Source organism: Oryctolagus cuniculus, chromosome X (genome assembly GCF_051225735.1).
Source record: "Oryctolagus cuniculus isolate XC-2025 breed Fujian yellow rabbit chromosome X, ASM5122573v1, whole genome shotgun sequence".
NCBI lineage: Eukaryota > Metazoa > Chordata > Mammalia > Lagomorpha > Leporidae > Oryctolagus > Oryctolagus cuniculus.
This window is the reverse complement of record NC_142888.1, coordinates 70,573,796-70,591,147: the sequence shown is the minus strand read 5'-3', so window position 1 is coordinate 70,591,147 and position 17,352 is coordinate 70,573,796. Positions and strand designations below refer to the sequence as shown.

At 37.5% G+C, this 17,352-nt stretch overlaps 1 protein-coding gene across 6 annotated transcripts in view; it reads left to right on the top strand.

The window, feature by feature from the left end:
- The window catches only part of GPR174 (G protein-coupled receptor 174), a 38,116-nt gene extending 22,544 nt beyond the window's left edge, over nucleotides 1-15,572 (top strand). For 4 of the 6 annotated variants that reach the window (XM_051827367.3, XM_070067074.2, XM_002720136.6 and 1 more), the window contains one exon: nucleotides 10,821-15,572. In XM_051827367.3, coding sequence (XP_051683327.1) covers nucleotides 11,325-12,326 — 1,002 coding nt within the window. In that variant the 5' untranslated portion in view covers nucleotides 10,821-11,324 and the 3' untranslated portion in view covers nucleotides 12,327-15,572. The remainder of the gene's footprint in view (nucleotides 1-10,820) is intronic. The other 2 variants (XM_089323883.1, XM_089323882.1) reach the window with 1 other exon arrangement.
- The last annotated feature ends 1,780 nt before the right edge of the window (nucleotides 15,573-17,352 follow it).

Below are 17,352 nucleotides of genomic sequence, written 5' to 3'. Positions count from 1 at the left end.
TTTGGGGTCACCCATACTCAATACGAATTGGTGTGCCCTGTGCTCCAGAATATGAAATGATTACATACTAGAATATACAGCAGTACTGCAGAAGGTACAGATTATGAAAAAGGTACACGTGATTTAGAAATTGTTTTGCACCAAAACAAAAAATGTAATTCCGTTTTCCATGAACTTTTTGAAGTAATCTTTTGTAAAGAAAGGCATTATGACTATACAGTATTCAGTAGTGTTTTGAGGGAAGACCTTCTTGCTGTCTCCAAGTAATAAAAATCGTACTCTCAGAGTAGATGAACAAGATGCACTGTGTGCAGAAGAGGAAGTGGATTTCAGATCTCAGCAGAGACATTTAGACTCAGCTAAATGAAAGAACTTCCTGGCAAAATGGCAATGCTTACAATGACTGCATTGTTTGTCCTCACATATGTGTTCTCTCCCTTCCTGAAAATGACCTTTGGGGGACTTATAGAAGGTGTGAAAGCAAAGATAAGTGGGGAGCCTGATTCGATGTGACACCCAGGTAGATCACCCCTTTCTCTCTCTCTCTCTCTCTCTCTCTCTGTCTCTCTCTCATCTTTCTCTCTTCAAAAAAATCATATGGAATATTCAGAAAAGAAAAACTCGTGAATTTCCCAGAATTAACCAGGCAGTGACTTTTCAAAGTATTTGCTTGCTGCCCTTTATTTAGCTCCTTACTTAAATGTAGTTGCTGGACAGGTTTTCCAGAAAGATTGTAAACTATTTCATCTTGGAGATTTTCAAAAAATGATGAAAAGAATCCTAAGATTTTCCAAGTGTTCTGATCCGAATCAGGAAGAAATTGTTCTGCGATATTCTATACAGCATTAGTGCTTACTTGTGTTCCATAATGGTATAATTGCCTCTCACATACATGCACATACCTGTTCAGTACCACATCATTTGCTATCACTTTTGGCACTCAGTCTTACATTTCTTGGCTTACTATAAATGTGCACTAAACCAGAATTCTAAAATAAAATTCGCTTTTGAGCAAGTGGTTGTCTATGACCTATTTTTAGAAAATTTTAGAAGATTATTACTATAAATGTACACTAAACCAGAATTCTAAAATAAAATTCGCTTTTGAGCAAATGGTTGTCTATGACCTATATTTAGAAGATTTAGAAAAATAGCATCTTCACTAGCCACTAGTATGTCTCAAAGACCACCATTAGTTATTAAGTAACTTAATGGCTTAATATTTTAATACTTCATTTTATTTTATTAAAAAGATTAATATTTTGGTGCAGGAGGTGTTAAAGTATTATCACTTAGCATCTTCATTCATAATAACAACTTGCTTGGAGAAAATCTCAAAATGACACACAATGATATCCCTGACATTCATTTGACCTGATTTCATCAGAGCATGCAACAAAAATTCTAATGTCACCAGAAAATACTTTTAAGACAAGTAAAACTCATTTAAACTTCAGGTTTGGAAGAACAGAGACTTATTTATAAATAAACATAACTTCTCACAAGAACTCCATATGAAATAATTTCTGTAGATCCCTGGAAACTTAGCATGTTGAACTGATGCCATCATTTCCTTGAGGAAGGACTGATTCTTGCAGCAAGAAAACAAATTGTTCAAGGATTATGACATGTTCTTTCAAATAAATGTCTCATTTAAAATCAAAGTATATTCCAGTACTTGCTATAATGTGGTTTCTTTCTGGTGAAAGGACAATCTCAAAGAACAGTGGTATGCACTGAAAAAAAAAGTCCAGTTTATCTTTTGCTCCCATAACTGTTAGATAAGGGAGTATTTATACTCATTAAAGCACAGCAGACTAAGGGTTTCCCATGGTTGACAGTCCCCTCCATCATCCCAAGCAACTTTTCCTAAAAGAAAATAGAGTTATCTAAACAAAGGGGAAACAACATCAACTTTCCCAGGAGGAAACCAGAAGAATCTTAAGGGAGATGTTCTGTTTAGGAGCATTTCAAGGTTATAGGCTATAGTACAGAGATAAAAATTTACTAAAATATACTCTACAAGGGAATTACCACAAGAAAAAAAAATAGAGACTTTAGGAGGATAGTCTTGATTTTTAAGTTCAATTCATTTTATTTTTTTTAATTTTTTAACTTTTATTTAATAAATATAAATTTCCAAAGAACAACTTTTGAATTATAGCAGCTTTCCCCCCCTCCCACCTGCAACCATCCCATCTCCCACTCCCTCTCCCATCCCATTCTTCATCATGATTCATTTTCAATTATCTTTATATACACAAGATCAACTTAGTATATACTAAGTAAAGATTTCAACGGACTGCACCCACAAACATACACAAAGTATAGAATACTGTTTGGGTAGTAGTTTTACCATTAATTCACATAGTACAACACATTTTAGCAGATACATTTTCACAGGTTTGGTGACTTCCTTTCGTGTGCCTATAGAATACTTTGTGTGTTGCCTAGGATTGGACTTTTCACACTGCATGGTATTTATCTTTTTTTATTAGACTATTAGGTCCATGAAGACAAAAATCATGTGCCTTTTACTACTGTCTATATTCCCAATATCACAATGGTGCCTGGCAAATTATAGATGTTGAACAAATATTTCCTTAATAAATATTTAATGAACCCACCATGTTCCAAGCATGACTATAGATGCTCCAGTGGATACAGAGGAGTGTAAGCCCCAGCCCATGACATCAAGGATTAGCTGATCTAATTGGGTTAGGGTGAAGTAGTCAGGGCACAGTGGCATAAAAAACATATAGACACAAATTATTATGCCACACAGTAAAGGAAGCTTGTTTTTTTTTTTTTTTTAACAGAGGTATAAATAAGGCTCAAAGAAAGGGGCTAGCATAAGAGTGTTGAATTTGCCATAAAATATTTCACAAAGAATAGGATATTTGAGAAAAACCTTTACAAACTGATAGGATTGATAAACCAAAAAAAAATCCAGGTAAAAATAGCCAGATGAGCAAATGTTGTTTGTGAAAAAAAAAAAGTGTCTTTTTGAATAGTGGGATCTCAGTCTGCCTGGAGTGCTGGGCATGCTAATGGAGTAGTGGGAAGCAAAGCTCTAAAGGTAGATTATGTTGTATTAATGAAATCATTGACATTGACTATGCACCTTATGATTTGTGGGAAATGGTGAAAAATTAATGCTTTTTAAAAAGCTCAACTTAAGAAAAATCACAAGAGTATTATGTGGAATGAAGTTGAGAAATAAATAAGTAATAAATAAGCAATTAAGTAATAAGGGCAAACAAACAATAGGATAGTTAATATGAGGTTTCAGAAAATAAACTGTCATGATATTATCATATTTATTAAATATTACTGTATTTATTTAGTGGTTACTGTGTAATAGGCACTATGCTAACTGTATTAACATACATTAATCAAATTAATTCACACAGATCATGTAGGTTATGTATTAAGGTCATATTTATTTCACCAATTACAAAGTTAAGGAACAGAGAAGTTTAGTGAAATACTCAAGCTCACACAGCTACTAATTGAAGGAGCAAGAATTTAAACCCAGGACCTATTTATCCATACTATACTATATCCTCCTTTGGAACCTATTTAGAAGTGGATGATAGGAAGAAAGATGGGAGCATGGGTGGGAGGGTAGGGTGGAAAGTATCACTATGTTCCTGAAACTGCATGTAAGAAATACATGAAATCTGTATACTTTAAACAAAATTTTTTAAAAAGTGGATGATAAATGAGAAGGAACCAATACTTCCAAAAATTTGGGACAAGCTACCTTGGGAAATATTGGTGAACTTAATTAAAAATAAAGAAGTTCAATATAACATATCAAAACATGTAGGACATGGCAAAAGCTGTATCAAAATGGAAGTTCATAGCACTAAGTGCCTACATTTAAAAAAAGATAAATGTCTCAAATGAAAGATCTAATGATGCATCTCAAGAATTTAGAAAGACAAGACAAAACTCCAAATCAGGCTATATATTACAAACCAACAACCAGTATCATACTGAACAAGAAAAAGCTAAAAGCATTTACCTTCAGATCTGGAGCAAAAGAAAGATGCTCACTTTCACCATTCTTACTCAATAAAGTACTGGAAATATTAGCAAGAACCATTAGGGGGGAGAAAGAAATAAAGGGCATCAAAATGGAGAGGAGGAAATAAAATAGTCATATTTGCAGATGACATGATGTTATACACAGAAAAACCTAAACACTCTACCCAAAAGCTGTTAGAAGTGATAAACCAACTCAGTAAAATTGCAAGTTACAAAATAAACATACAAGAAACAGTAGCTGTTTTTTATACACTAATGAGGAACTAACCAAAAGAGAAATCAAGAAAAAAATCCCATTCACAATAGCCTCCAAACATCCAGTATTTAGGAATAAATTTAACAAAAGAAGTGAAAAATGTCTACAATGAGAATTATCAAACATTGATGAAAGAAATAATAAGGACACAAAAAGGGGAAAAGATATTCCTTGATCATGGATTGAAGAATCAGTATCATTAAAATATCTATACTACCTAAAGCAATCTAAGCAATCTACAGATTCAATGCAATCTCCATCAAAATACCTATGATATTCTTTGCAGAATTAGAAAAAATAGTCCTGAAACTTTTATGGAATAATCAATTATAAAGAATAGCCAAGGAGATCCTGAGCAAAAATAAATAAATAAATAAAGCTGGAGGCATTGCAATACCTGACTTCAAAAGCATACTACAAAGCTAAAGTAATTAAAACATGATGGTACTGTCACAAAAACTGATACTTGTCAAGCTCCACCCCCATCCTAATGGGATTCACTGCTCCTGCTTCCCTGCCCACCCTCGGGCAAAGTTTTAAAAGGGCCTGTTCCTGACCACGTGCTCTCTTGGCTCCTCTCATCTGCTTTCCTCTCCTCCTCTCTTCTCTGTGCTCTCTCTCTCTTCTCTCCTCGCTAGTTCCTCTCCTCTCTCTCTCTCTATTATACTCTCCTTCTCTCTCTTTTTCTCCTTCTTCGCCCTTTCCCTCCAGCCTGCTGGTTTTCCCAATAAACCCTTTCCCTTAAAAAAAAAAAAAAAACTGACACATGGACACAGAATCCAGAAATTAATCCATGTACATATAGCCAACTGATTTTTGACAAAAGTCCTCAGACTATACGTTGGACTGAGGATAATCTCTTTAACAAATGTGCTGGCAAAACTGGATGTATATACATAGAAGAATGAAATTAGATCCCTACATCCCACTATATACAAAAATCAACACTAAGTTAATCAAAGACCTAAAATTAAGATCTGAGCCTATCAAGCTGATGGAAGAAAATATAGTGGAAACACTCCAAGACACTGGTATATGGGACAACTTCTTGTGTAATATCCCCAAAGCACAGGTAACAAAAACAAAACTAAACAAATAAGATTGTATCAAATTCAGAAGCTTCTGCACAGCAAAGGAAGCCATCAGTAGAATGGAAAGATGCCCAACAGAATGGGGAAAATATTTGTAAGCTACCTAACAAAGCATTAATATTCAGAATATATGAACAACTTAAAATCAACAACAAAAAAACAACCAATCCAGTTAAGAAATGAGCAAAGGACCTTAGTAGTCAGTTCTCAAAAGAAGAAACACAAATGACCAATAAATATATGAAAAAATGCTTAACATGACTAGCCACTCAGGGAAATGCAAATCAAGACCACAGTGAGATACCACCACACTGCTGTCAGAATGATTGAAATCCAGAAAGCAGAGAACAACAAATGCTGATGAGGATATACAGAAAGGGGAACATTTATACACTGTTGGTGGGAATGTAAATTAGTGAAACCCCTCTGTGGCGATTTCTTAAAAAGGAAGGAATAGTCTTGCCATATGTTCCAGCAATCCCACTACTGGGTATATGCCCAAAATACATAAACACATTGTATCAAAAAGATACCTGCACTACCATGTTTATAGTGGTACTGTACAAAATAGCCAAAATATGGACTCATCCAAGGTGTCCTTTATCAGATGAATGGATAAAGAAAATGTGGTATAAATGCAAAATGGCAAGCTATTCAGCTATAAAAAGGAATAAAATTATATTACTTGCATCAAAATGGATTCAGCTGGAAAACATCATATTGAGTGAAATAAGCCAGACACAGAAAGACAAATACGGTGTATTTTCCCTTATATGTATAAGCTAAAACAAAGAGAAAATAAAACAAAAACAATAAAGAAATGTCTGTATGTATCAGTATTGCTGCAAATATAGTTTTGTAATACTTTGTTTCGTACCTTTGTGAAACTAATGATTAAGAATGTTATACTACTATAGTTTTAGTGACCTGTGATTACTTTAAAAATGGTCATTTTTCTATTTAATTATTGTTTATAGACCTTGAATATATTCTTTTTTTTTTTGACAGGCAGAGTGGACAGTGAGAGAGAGGGACAGAGAGAAAGGTCTTCCTTTGCCTTTGGTTCACCCTCCAATGGCCGCCGCACTGCAGCCGGCGCACCGTGCTGATCCAATGGCAGGAGCCAGGTACTTCTCCTGGTCTCCCATGGGGTGCAGGGCCCAAGCACTTGGGCCATCCTCCACTGCACTCCCTGGCCACAGCAGAGAGCTGAACTGGAAGAGGGGCAACCCAGACAGAATCCGGCGCCCCCACCGGGACTAGAACCCGGTGTGCTGGCGCCGCAAAGCGGAGGATTAGCCTAGTGAGCCGCTGCACCGGCCTGACCTTGAATATATTCTGACTAAACTTGAGTCTTTTTGCTTTTTACTTGTTATGCTTCATTTTAGGTGAAGCAATAAGCCTTTTATTACAATGTAAATTTAAAGTATCTAAAAAACAAATAAATAAAGAAAAGAAGGAGGGAAGGGAGAGGGAGGGAGTGTGGGATGGAGAGTGAGGGTAGAGGGATGGAGGCTGGGATGAAGAGTGGGCTGGAGGGAGGGAGGGAAGAAGAGAATACCATTATATTCTTAGAATTGTATCTGGGGCCAGCGCTGTGGCATAGCTGGTAAAGCTGCCGCTTGCAATGCCAGCATAACATTTGGACGCTGGTTGAACTCCCAGCTGCTCCACTTCCAATCCAGCTCTCTGCTATGGGAAAGCGGTAGAAGATGGCCCAAGTCCTTGGGCCCTTGCACCCATATAGGAGACTCAGAAGCAGCTCTGGCTCCTTGCTTCAGATCGGTTCAGTTACAGCCTTTGTGGCCATCTGGGGAGTGAACCAGCGGATGGAAGACCTCTCTGTCTCTGCCTCTCTGCAACGCTGACTTTCAATTAAACAAATAAAATATTTTAAAAAATTATGTCTATAAATTGTATTGAATCTGTTAAAAGCTGATTAAAATATATGAAAAGGACAAAAATGTATTTCATAGTAAAACATGGCTTGAAGTAATGATATCTTTTGTTTGTGCCATGTTGATTTTTATTATCAACTAATATCTGCTTACTAAAATTATTTCATTCATCAAATATTGATTATTTTGTGTCTTGCACATTTCTTTTTTTCTAAAGGTTTTAATTGTTTATTTGAAAGGCAGATTTACAGAGAGGCAGAGGCAGAGAAATAGTAAGAGAAGTCTTCCATCCTCTGGTTCACTCCCTAGATGGCCTCAATGGCTAGAGCTGGGCCGATCCGAAGGCAGGATCCAGGAGCTGCTTCTGGGTCTCCCACGTGGGTGCAGGGGCCCAAGGACTTGGGCCATCTTCTACTGCTTTCCCAGACCATAGTAGAACGCTGGATTGGAAGTGGAGCAGCTGGGACCTGCTATGCCATAGCACCAGCCCCTTGCACAGTTCTTGACACTGGTATATAGTAAAGTAATGAAATCTATAAGCATGCTTGTTCTTGTGGACTTTATATCCTGGTGTGGAAATATATCTATATATCTATATATCTATATATCTATATCTATATATAGATATATAACAAAACTAAAAAGTATAAAAGATACAGTACATCAATGATTATTGGTATGGATAAAATAAATATTGAAGGGAGATGGGTAGTGCCAAGACAAATAAGAAAATCAAGGAAAGCTTCATGAAAATATAGCATTTGTGTGTGTTAAGGCATGTGAGGGCACTTAAAATCTACTCTCCTGGGATAAGCATTTGGTCTAGCAGTTAGCATGCTGATTAAGATGCCTGCATCCCATATCAGAGTACCTAGGTTTGATACCCTCCTCCTACTTCTGACTCCAGTTTCCTGCTAATGAAGACCCTGGACATCAGTGGTGATGGCTCTGGCAATTGGGTTCCTGTCACCCATGTGGGAGACCTGGATTGAATTCGTAACTTGAATTTTAACCTTGACTCAGCACCAGCTGTCTTGAGTATTGGGGAGTGAACCATGGGTAGAAGTGCTCTCTTTCTCCCTCTCTCTGTCTCTCCTTGTCTCTCTCTGTTTCTCTGCTTTTTAAATAAAAATAAATCATATTTTAAATGGTTAAAACTCTACTCTCCTATCAAATTTCAAATAAGTGTACCATTATTAATCATAGTAATCTTACTGTACATTAGATCCCCAGAACTTATTAATGTTATAACTGACAGTCTGTACCCTTTTTGCCCAATATCTCCTCATGGCCCACTCCCCAAGCTCCTGGAAACCACCATTCTATTTACTTCAATGAATTTGACTGTTTTAGATACCATATATAAGCAAGATCATACAGTATCTGTCTCTCTGCCTGTCTTATTTCACTTAGTGTAAGTTCCTCTGCGTGCATCCATGTTGTTTCAGATGAGAGTATTTTCTTTTTTGTGATTGAATGACATTCCACTATATATATATATATATATATTATATATATACACATACATTTTCTTCATCCAGCAATAGGACATAGGTTATTTTCATATCCTTTATGAATAATGTTATAATGACTATAGAGGTACAGATATTTCTTTGAGATACTGATTTCATTTTTTTTTATTTTTTGACAGGCAGAGTGGACAGTGAGAGAGAGAGACAGAGAGAAAGGTCTTCCTTTGCCGTTGGTTCACCCTCCAATGGCTGCCGCGGCCGGCACGCTGCGGCCGGCACACGGCGCTGATCCGATGGCAGGAGCCAGGTACTTCTCCTGGTCTCCCATGGGGTGCAGGGCCCAAGGACTTGGGCCATCCTCCACTGCACTCCCTGGCCACAGCAGAGAGCTGGCCTGGAAGAGGGGCAACCGGGACAGAATCTGGCGCCCCAACCGGGACTAGAACCCGGTGTGCCGGCGCCGCTAGGCGGAGGATTAGCCTAGTGAGCCGTGGCGCCGGCCAAGATACTGATTTCATTTTCTTTGGCTACATAATAAGAAGTAGGGTTGCTGGATCATATGGTAGTCTGTTTTTAACTTTTTGAGAAACCTATATATTTGCCACAGTGACTGTGCCAATTCCCATTTCCACCAACAGTGTACAGAGGTTCCCTTTTCTCTACATCCTCACCAACACTTGTTATTCAGTCTTTTTGATAATAGCCATCCTAACAGATATGCTAATATCTCCTTGCGGTTTGCATTTATGTTTCCCTGATCATCAGTGATATCGAGCACTTTTCATGTACCTGTTGTCTGCCATCTAATTTTGTCTGTAATCTAATCAAAATTACTACTTGTGAAACTATTTCAAAGCTACACTGTAGGTTGGGAGCTGAAAAACCAATTTTAAAAACTCTTTCAATATTGATGTTATTCTTTATAGTTGTAATCCACTGTGTTGTATAATGTCATCGTTATATGTCTTCCAGATCTGAGAAATTTCACCTAATTAACCTCTCAAACTGATTGCATAAATCACAACACTTAACAAGTCTTTTAAATAAAGCAAGCATCATCTCTGTGAACAAATGGCCTATTTTACTTACGAGGCAATTGAGGCAAAATAATAATAATAATAATAATAACAACAATTCTTTCAAGGGCCGAATCAAACACACTTCAAACCACATGGATTTGATAATCCAAGGCAGGATGTTTCATAATTCCCATTTCATTTTTATTCTCCCCACATATCTTTAAAGTCAGTTAAGTCCTCCTAGATTTCAGCAGCCTTGAGGCAACTATCCAGGTCCCTAAGCTAAAATTTGTTTACCTCAGAACTAGGGTCATGGACCCAGCTGAGTCAACTTTCTGGGGATTTTGATTCTGTGTTCTGGTGCTATGGTCTGTTGTCCTGAATAATTAAGAGGTGACTAAATGACCCATGTAAATGGAAGTATTTTAAGAGAGGCTTATTGCCCACTTATTTTGTGACATCTGGGAAGGATTTGGATGAAATCAATGGCCCCAAATGATGGTTCCAAGACAAATGCTGGGCTGGTTATATCAGAATCATATGGGAAGCTTTAAAAAATTCTAAAATGAGGCCCTACCCCAAACACATTGAATCAGAATCTCTAGAGAAAATACCCAGAAAGCAGTATTAAAAAAATAACTTCCCCATACTGAGACTCAGTGAAGTCTGTGAAGCAATGGTCTAGAGGAGATCTTCTCAATTATTAGCATGCAGAAGAATTACTTGGGGGTAATTGTTAAACAGCATATAATCCTGCAGGTACAGGAGAAGGCTTGAGAGCCTTCTGAATTTCTAGCAAGCTTCCAAGTGATGTGGATTCATGGATTTTGAGTAACAAGAAGCTAGATTACATCTCTAGTTCCTTATAGCTATACAGCTGTATTGTTATAAAGTGCCTTGTTGAAATCGTGCATGTCATTCTCACTCATGTCAAAACTTTCCATTCAAACTAACATATTTTTCTACACTTAAGCTTTTTATTTTTTAAAAATGTGCCAAACAATAACTGGTTTATTTTCCTTCAATTGCAGCTCTTCCTTTGTTTCCCACTTTTTAGCTTTCGACACATATCTGAAAACGGCCCAGAAAACTGATCTGTCTGAGTTAATCATCCCCGAAGAGTGTGGGACCCTCTGTGCATTAAAGCAAACCTTTCTTCTGTGTGAGCCAACAAAAGAAAAGCTGCCTGCCAAACACCTGTAAAGAGATGGCTATCGTCATATGGGAATTTGAGGAACTGCTATATGGCACATTCATGATCCAAATGGGAGAGAATCCACTGTACTGATGTCCCAGAAGGCATGATCATAGAGTAAATAAGAGGGGGAAATTCTAACTACTCATCATCTGTACTTGCACACTAGATGCCCATGTAGTTACTATAGGCAAATTCCAAGCAAATATGCAGATAGTTCTTCCAAAAGTCCCCAAGTCCCATGGAGAGGTTTACAGATGTAGTAGAAAGATTATTTTATAGTCTCTCCAACCCATTGATGATCAGTCTTTAAGAAAAAACAATTTCTGAAGGAAGAATCATGCCTGCAAATGACACATGTAGCGAGTTAGATAAAGACAATACGGATTCTCGGTACTTTATCTATGCAGTGACATACACTGTCATTCTTGTGCCAGGTCTTATAGGGAACATATTAGCTCTGTGGGTATTTTATGGTTATATGAAAGAGACTAAACGGGCCGTGATATTTATGATAAACTTAGCCATTGCTGACCTACTACAAGTTCTCTCCCTGCCATTGAGGATCTTTTACTACTTGAATCATGACTGGCCATTTGGGCCTGGCCTCTGCATGTTCTGTTTCTACCTGAAGTATGTTAACATGTATGCAAGCATCTACTTCTTGGTTTGCATCAGTGTACGACGATTTTGGTTTCTCATGTACCCCTTTCGCTTTCATGACTCCAAACAAAAATATGACTTATACATCAGCATTGCTGGATGGTTGATCATCTGCCTTGCCTGTCTACTTTTCCCACTCCTTAGAACCAGTGACGACACCCCAGGCAACAGAACCAAATGCTTTGTGGATCTTCCTACCAGGAATGTCAACCTAGCCCAGTCTGTTGCCATGATGACTGTCGGCGAGTTGATTGGTTTTGTTACTCCTCTTCTGATTGTTCTATATTGTACCTGGAAGACAGTGTTATCGTTGCAAGATAAATATCCTGTGACCCAGGACCTTGGAGAAAAAAAGAAAGCCTTGAAGATGATTCTAACCTGTGCAGGAGTATTCCTAATTTGTTTTGCACCTTATCACTTCAGTTTTCCTTTAGATTTCTTGGTAAAATCCAATGAAATTAAAAGCTGCATAGCCAGAAGGGTGATTCTAATATTTCATTCTGTGGCCCTGTGTCTCGCTAGTTTGAATTCCTGCCTAGACCCAGTCATATACTACTTCACCACTAATGAGTTCAGGAGAAGACTTTCAAGACAAGATTTGCATGATAGCATCCAACTCCATACAAAATCCTTTGTTAGCAACCATACCATTTCTACCATGACAACTGAATTATGCTAAATAGAAAAATATCCTGAATATGGCCTGGAATGTAAGTACACCAATATGCATTTGCAAAACACAAGGCCATAGGGAAGTACTCACATGAAGCATTCACTGGTTCTCAGTTATTTTCTGTCTTAAGTACATGGGGGATTCACATTTTCCTGTAGGACCTATTGGAGAATTATACTCCACCATCATTACTATTGATATGTTCTTGTAGTAATTTGTTATCAAATCTTTAAGTCTTAAAATATGAAATTTCAGTGATTTCCTATACACATATGCTCTCAACTAGAGTCAGCATATAATGTGTGCTATGTAATGAATCTGTCACAGAGAGATTACTAAATTTGGACCACCATGAGCACTTAGTTTTGTTACAATTGTTACTGAATCTCTGTATCCAGAAGAAATATCATTGTCTATCTGTACCAGCAATCACAGTTTACATTCTGATATCATATTTTGGGGTGTATTTTAAGGATGATAGACAACATTTCATTCTGTATAAACAAAATGCTATAAATATGGATAATTTGTATCTCCTATGTGTGACCATATTCCAAGGGTTGAAATCTCAACTAGCTATTTTCTTCATTCAGTGTCAATACAAAACATTATCTGTCACAATTATTCATTGAATGGAAATCTAAACTCAAGCCTCTGATATGCTTAAACTAGATACTCAGATTCACATATAGTAACCCTCTGTGACTGTATAAGATGACATATTGAATCTACTGAGGGCAGGTAGTTTGCCAAAATTCATACAAAGTCATCTAGATGGCATCTAGCACTGGAGAAAGCAGATTGTCACTATTAGTGACAATCACAATTCTAGATCTCTTAACTTATTTCCTATCGCTTCTAAAGATGTATGGATTTTCTCAATAAAGGGAGTTTCCATCATGCTTCTCAAGTAAAATCGAGGTAACTCAGATTACTGCACTTTCTGAGCCTATGGAAGAAGTAGTGCACTAATTAATTACTAAGCTTTGGCCAGAGTGAGAAAATGAAGCAAAATTCAGTACACTTCTCAAAATTCTTACCACACGGTATTTTTTCATGTAAGAGTAGATGACAACTATCAAATGACCTACATAAACCGGAGTAGGGCTTATAGGCAATAAGTGATGTGGACCCTAGTGTCTGAATTGATTTTTCTAAGCCAAATTTTCCCTAGCCATACCATTTGGAAGCCTGCACAGCTTACCTCCCAGTAACTGGGGAAAGTAATTCCCTAATCTTTTGAGAAAAGTGAAGAAGATAACTTCTGGCAACCTTGGGTACTCTGTACAATGTCATTCCTGCTACGTGTTTGGTACTATTGTACAAGAAATAGACCCAGGATATGAGTAGTTGTTAAACATGAAGTCATAAGTGTTAAAATACTTTGAAAAATGTTTTAGCAAAAAGCTCTAAGTTTAAAAATGTTGTACTTAAAAAATCTGTGTGCCATGTAATGAAGACACATTCTATTCTTTACCCAGAAAGAATATAGAAACCATCCAGGGGTTTTGTCATATTTAGAAAAAGGGTTAGTTTTAGGCCCTGAGCTATAATACTAATATGTTTGGTGGGAAAAGTGGTGAAATTAAAGTTAATTCTTATATCTAAGATTAATGGAATGTTTTTTAAAATCTACTCTGGATAAGTATTGATTTTGCTTGTACTTTGTTATTAAAATAATACCCTAATAGAAAACTGACTTTGTGCTGCTAGCAACAGTGCATATATTATTTTCTCATTATTCTTTGCAAAGTACATGTTCTGATGTGTTAAATGAGTGTTAAACTGTGTTTTCAAAAGGGTAGCTATAACCGTGTTTGGTCTGTTTGCTTTAAAGTGATTTGTGCTTGGCTGTAATTTAGTGTTGTAATGAGAATACAAGTAATAATTCTGGGGGATTGTGAAACAACTGTGGGTACTTGTAATGAGAGAGTCTTGTCTCTACTATCTTTACTTACTATTTTCTATTTTAGCATGGATTACACTTAGAATTAATTTGGGAGGCCATTGATTCAATTTTGTTAACCTACTGGTTTCACATTAAAGGTATGTTTTTTCTCAAGGGGAGAGGAAGTACTTCCAAGGGATTATTGACCTTCCTGGGAGAATGACTGAGGTTAGAGCTCATTTGTTAAGCAGCCCTTCTACACCATTCAGAAAGAGGACAAGTGTTCAGTTTCCTTCCTTTCTCCCCAAGCCTGCCCATCTAGGTTTGTATTCAGTGATTCCTTTACCCTTGTCCACCTCTCGACCACACCAGGGTTTTGTCATGTGCCCTGACTCTTGCTCTCTTAGGCAGTAATATGATCAGTTTATTGACTTGAAGTTGTTAATGAGTAATGTTAGCTTGCTATTAATTCACTCAGGAGTGTATGAATTCCAGGCCTCATGACTAGGCATTAAATCAAAGTGGAGACTTTCATGGGAAAGGATGTAGACACTGAAGCAGATAGACTAAGATGGAGACCTATTTTTAAGGAAGTAAATCTAACAGTAGTGCCTTTCAGATTACCTGTAATAAGTGACCAACTATGTTGCTCCCCATAAAGGAGATGCTAAATTTTAAGAAATATGTCTACAAGCAGTTATAGATTCTTTCAGGTCATGTCTTATTTCTTTTGCCTTTTGCTTCTCTCCCTTCCAATGTTGGGCTTGATTTCCAGGAAAAGCCTTAACTATGAGACAAGTACTGCTGCAGCTGCTGTCCAGAGAGTAATCTCCTCTCCAAAAGTCTTCTTTCCTTGGAAAATCTTCTCTTCTGACCTCTCATTTATATAATTCTGGGTTCCATGAAATTGGAGTACAAAGAGTAAGCATCTCAACTACGGTAAAGTTCAATCAATTCATGATACATAATGTCATGTTGCCTATATAAAGTTGCTTGAATTGTGATCCCAAAATACATATAATTATTCCAATGACAGAGATTTTGAATATGAGATGATTTTTGTGTTATTTTATTCCATGACTGTTATCATCATTATATTCAAACTGTTTAGCTATTTTTATTGTCACTGAATTAAGTAGCAAATTCTATGAACTGCTAATTCTGCAAAGAGGAGCCATTTGCCCCAGGAATAACAGACCAAATTAACTTGGTCTGAAAGGGGACATCAGTGGAACTCTTGTACAACTGAATTTTTATGTCAGTTTTTTGTTTTACTCCCAGATACTGTGAAAATGTTGCACTTGGAATATATATACAGCTATAATTTATGATATTCATTTTAATAATAAAGATTGTTTCCATAATTACACAGAAATTTTCTGCCTCCAAAAATCAATGCGTTCTTACTTCTTTCAGTAAATAGATAGACTTCAATACTTTTGATAGTATTCTCACACCCATGAATAAAATCTGAGACTCTATTCACCCATTCTTTCCCTTGGAAGGGTGCAATATAGTCTCAAAATAAAAGATGAGCCACTGCTTTCACCCTACCACACCCTACACCCCACTATTTCTTAGATAAACCTTTTACTATCCTCACTCTGTCAGGGTTATTCTCAACCTTCTTACTGTGGACTGAATGTGTTTCAACTACTTAAAGCCCTGTGTCTGTAAAAGGGGGCATAGAGGTTATATTCATAGTGGTAAAGATTGTTCAGGTCTAGCAGTCTGATTTTTTTCTTGTATAAAGGCCATGGAGAAAACTCATTCTCCACTCTCCCCCTCTGCCCATCTCAAACATTTACATAAACAACCAAGAATGTGAAATCAGGCCAGCGCCATGGCTCACTAGGCTAATCCTCCACCTTGCGGCGCCGGCACACCGCGTTCTGGTTCTGGTCGGGGCACCGGATTCTGTCCCGATTGCTCCTCTTCCAGTCCAGCTCTCTGCTGTGGCCCAGGAAGGCAGTGGAGGATGGCCCAGGTCCTTGGGCCCTGCACCCGCATGGGAGACCAGGAGAAGCACCTGGCTCCTGGCTTCGGATCAGCGCGATGCACTGGCCGCAGCGCACGGGCCGCGGCAGCCATTGGAGGGTGAACCAATGGCAGAGGGAAGACCTTTCTCTCTGTCTCTCTCTCTCTCTCACTGTCCACTCTGCCTGTCAAAAATAAAAAAAAATAAAATAAAAAATAAAAATAAAAAAAGAATGTGAAATCAGTAAAATTGTGGCTCTCCCCTCATTCCAGCTTTCTTCCACTTTAACAACTCTCTCCTCATCCCACTTGTATTCTGAACGCTTTGGAAGGCCCAGGTATACTCTGTAAAAACCAACTTAATTACAAGTAACACATGTTGGTTGTCAAAGAGACTCCTAGGAAGTGGTAAAGGATTTCTTAAACAGAAATTTCTTGTGTTTTGGTAGCCCTGAAAAAAATCATGGTGTTATAAATATAGGACCTGCCTCATGTTTCAAATACTCTCAAATCATATAGAGACCTGATCCACACACTTGTGCAGCCAGCCCAGAAGTAACTTCACAGTTTTCATTACCATATTCTGCAAGAGTGGTGAGGGTGGTAGGGTAGGGAAAGAGAAACTGTCATGTAAATGCAACTGTTTCAACTTACTTATTCCTCTGTTATTAAAGGATGTGGTGTACGTGGGAGTGGAGGAGAATGAGCTGTAACTCTCTTAATCTTCACAGACCATTTCCTTAGCAGAATTTCTTCAGTCTTAACCACTACTTGATTTTGCCAACCCATCTTTCTTCTTTTATTATTTCTTGATTAAGTTTTCTTCATTCTACTTCCTACTGCACATCTCCTGACTCATCTATAGGTATAGCCTCTAGTCAACATCTTGCATTTGCCTTCCTGTGACTTTTCAAAGAAAAATATGTCAATTGTTCCATGGGAAGAGCTATCATTAAGCCTGCCTCCCTTGCCCAAGTATCATTGTATTCTTCTCCTTCCCCTACTTCTTCTTTTTGCAGGAACTTCTCAAGTTTGATTCCGGCCTCTAATGATGAGATTTTTTTTTAAACAATGTTGAATACGCGAAACTTGTAAAAAAAACCTGGTAGTATTCATAGTTTTAGAAATGCCAACATGGGGACAGGTATCGTGCAATAGTGGGATGTG